The sequence below is a fragment of the Poecilia reticulata genome, linkage group LG1, assembly GCF_000633615.1.
Source record: "Poecilia reticulata strain Guanapo linkage group LG1, Guppy_female_1.0+MT, whole genome shotgun sequence".
Taxonomy (NCBI): domain Eukaryota; kingdom Metazoa; phylum Chordata; class Actinopteri; order Cyprinodontiformes; family Poeciliidae; genus Poecilia; species Poecilia reticulata.
In genome coordinates, this window is record NC_024331.1 from 20,393,183 (window position 1) to 20,396,832 (window position 3,650).

Here is a 3,650-nt window from a genome sequence, read left to right on the forward strand (position 1 = left end):
TCTGTACCAGTCAGTGCAACATCACCAGCAGCCAACAACACCTCACCTCTAGTCACTGAAACTTCTGTATCAGTCAGCCCAAAATCACCTACCGTTGACATCACCTCAACTTCATTCAATGGAACCTCACCAACAATCACCAGGAGCTCAACAAAAGTCAACATAACCTCATCACCCATTTCCACATCACTACCAGGTAGTTATTTAAAGTTTGATTGAACATGATGCTCCTTAACCATGTGTTTGAAGTTCTACTTGGGTCAGTGCCTGTTTATCATGAAATATATCTGAACCACCTAATATAATCTCAATATTATGTTTAAAGTACTAAAATTAATTCAGTAGCAGTTTTCCCAACTCTACCACCAATCAGAGCAATTACAAATAGTCTTTTAAATCACCAATGTGTTGAATATTTATGTATTGGGAAAAATACATAGTGTTAAGTAATAATTTTTAAATATTTTTGTTCTGTTTAGTAACCTCACAGCAAACAGGTACAACCTCACCAACAGTCAGTGAAACACCACCATCTACTCTGTCACCTGTCAGACCAACCTTAGCACCTATCATCGCAACTTCGCCATCTACAACGCCATCAACTAAACCAACAACTACTACAACTACTACAACTGCTGCTACAACTACAACCACAACACCTGCACCACCACCAAAGCCAATAGTTAAATTAGAATTTAAGATGCAGCAAGAATTCAAACAGGAGTTGTCAAACAAAGAATCAAAAGAGTTCAAAGATCTTGCAAAAAATGTGACTTCAGCAGTAAGTTTGTTTATATCGTTCAAAGTTGTTTGTCATATGTTATTGTAAGTTTTTAAAGACAAGCATCAAAAAGATTGCAACATTTGATAAATATCAGTAGCCATCAATAGTGTACTATGTTTGAAAAATAATATAACAAATATTTGAAACTAACACATACTTTTAGACTGATGCTTGAAATAAACATGCTTACACAATCTATGATGTATGTTTTTATCTAAAACTCTTATCTAGAAAATGTGTGCTTTTTACAAAAGCATATCTAAACATTTTTAGATTGCAATAAAACTGCATATGAGGAAAAAGTAAAATGGCTAAAACTGTTACATTTATATAATGAAATGTAATTTATCCATTTCTGTCTTTTTCTCTCCTAAAACTCTTAACAGCTTAATGACGTCTATTCCAAGAAACTTGGATCTGTTTTCAATCGAACTGAGATAAAAGAATTCAGGTATAAAGAAGACATTTCCAGCCCTTTATTTTTCAAAAGCAGTACACTTGTTTTGTAATGCAGAAAACTATTCAACAGTGAATGGAACATAGGGCAAATATATGCACACATATATAATATATAAATTATTTGTGTTGCAGGCAAGGATCAATTGTCGTCGACTCTGAGCTGATATTCAATAACATCACAGAAATACCAGATACCAATGTCATTGCTGAGTCTTTAAAGAATGCGAGTTCTACCCCAGATTTTGGTCTTGCTGTCAATGTGTCTTCTATTGCTGCAGATGGTAAGGTTTATTTACTTCCACTTAAAAATGTTGACTAGCGTAAATTACCGGTAGGATGGACACTGCTAGATCTATTTTTATATGTTAAATACTTTTGCTTCATGTACTGTATACAGGGTTGCCAAGACTCTTCCAGAAAGAGACTGAAACCTTTCATTTTTCTGCATCTAACTCTGCTCAGATGTATCTCACTTTAATTAAGTAAAACATTTCCATTCAAAGCAAAATATTTGTTCTACTCTGCTTTCTGTGATTGTATAAACACAGTACTACTACTCAGATAATTCTCTCTAGGTTTCTGTTCACTCTACAGATACTTTCAGTTTTTGTGGTGCTGCATGAGTACTAAAGAGTGATTCAGAGGATTTGTTGATTCAGACTTCCTCACTCTTGTTTTAAAACTGCTAGTCCTCTCTGATGTCTAAGGTTGGAGTTTATGTTCTACCTAACCTCCAATCCAAAATCAACCCCTTGGTTTTTTAAATATTAGCCTCTTAGACCTGGAAGAGTCACTTTGGATACATTTTAATATTTCATTGTACATTATCCATGTCTGTGTTGGCACAATTTTTAGTTAGCAGTGGTAGAGGACACCTAGCATACCTAGTTTCAGGAAGTCTTCCAAACTTAAAGAGCAAATAAACATACTCACCTTAGCAATTGCATCAGTCTGTTAAAGTAAAACATCAGCTTAGTAATAAAGCTTGTTCAAGTCACTGCAAAGTTTATAGAGTAAAAAATTTGTATTTGATTTTTCACAATAAAAAAATGGCAGAAATATCTCACGTTTAAAACTTTTCACATCCACAGCCCAGTCTTACTTCAAGCAAACCAAGTGTGAAAACAAAGTTCAGAACAAATTCAAGAACAACCAATAACCAATAGCAGAGTCAAAGATGTGTTATTTCTTTATTTTTTTCTTCTTTTAGTTGTAACACCTACAGTTCCATCCCCAACGACTGCCATCCCAACTACGCCTATAACATCAGTGAGCATGACATCCATAACAGGTATTTTCTATTATTTGAAAAGGAATATTATGCTTTCGTTATTTTAACAAACCGTGGTTATTTAATTATCTTTTAAAATGAACAATGAACAGCGGTGATATCTTGAAAACTGTTTTATGTCGTTATATTAAGCTAAATGTAATATATTCTTACCTCATGAACATTCACAAATATAACATCCCTAATATTCAACATGACTTCATCACAACTTAATGCAGCCTCACCAACACCAGATACAACTTCCGTATCAGTCAGTGCAACATCACCTGCAGTTGACATCACCTCAACTCCATTCAATGGAACCTTACCAACAATCACCAGGAGTTCAATAACAGTCAACTTAACTTCAACACCCATTTCCACTTCACTACCTTGTAGTTATTTAAAGTTTGCTTGAACATGATGCTCCTTAACCATGTGTTTGAAGTTCTACTTGGGTTTATCATAAAATATATCTGAACCACCTAATATATTCTCAATATGATGTTTAGGCTGCTAAATTTCATCACTAGCAATTTTCGTAACTCCAAGAGTACTCATTGCAATTACAAAAAAAATTTTAACCATTAATGCTTTGAATGTTTATTGAGAGAAATGATTAAGTAACATAGTGATTATTTATAATACTCTTATTATAATATTTATAAAACTCTTTTTGCTCGATTTATAAAAAGCTCCTTTATAGCATGTTTATAATATTACAATCTTGGTTTATTCCTTTCACAAGCTCTGAAGTCTTAAATATTTCTTAAATGTTTTTTCTTGTGATAATAATAATAGTAATAATAATAATAATATATTTTCAACAAATAAAACATTGCGAGGTATTTCATTGTACTTTTCACTAAACTAACTTCATCGCCACTAATTGCTCAACAATCAGAGCCCATGACAGCAGCATCACCATATTGCATTCACAATACATATAATATGAGGGAACCTTTGCTTGATTATGGTTTTTAATCAGTTTACCATGTGACTTCATCTACAGCAAATGTAACCACAGTGACCCAACCTCCAACCAATGCAACAACACCAGTAACCACCGTGACCCAACCTCCAACCAATGCAACCCCACCAATAACCACCGTGACCCAACCTCCAACCAATGCAACC

The 3,650-nt window shown here is 33.9% G+C and overlaps 1 protein-coding gene across 1 annotated transcript in view; it reads left to right on the top strand.

Moving 5' to 3' along the window:
• The window catches only part of LOC103467348 (uncharacterized threonine-rich GPI-anchored glycoprotein PJ4664.02-like), a 22,107-nt gene that overhangs the window by 7,177 nt on the left and 11,280 nt on the right, over positions 1-3,650 (top strand). Inside the window, exons 10-15 of the mRNA XM_008413658.2 lie at positions 11-196; positions 480-781; positions 1,171-1,235; positions 1,376-1,524; positions 2,454-2,534; positions 3,526-3,650. Of these exons, the coding sequence (XP_008411880.2) occupies positions 11-196; positions 480-781; positions 1,171-1,235; positions 1,376-1,524; positions 2,454-2,534; positions 3,526-3,650 (908 nt within the window). The remainder of the gene's footprint in view (positions 1-10; positions 197-479; positions 782-1,170; positions 1,236-1,375; positions 1,525-2,453; positions 2,535-3,525) is intronic.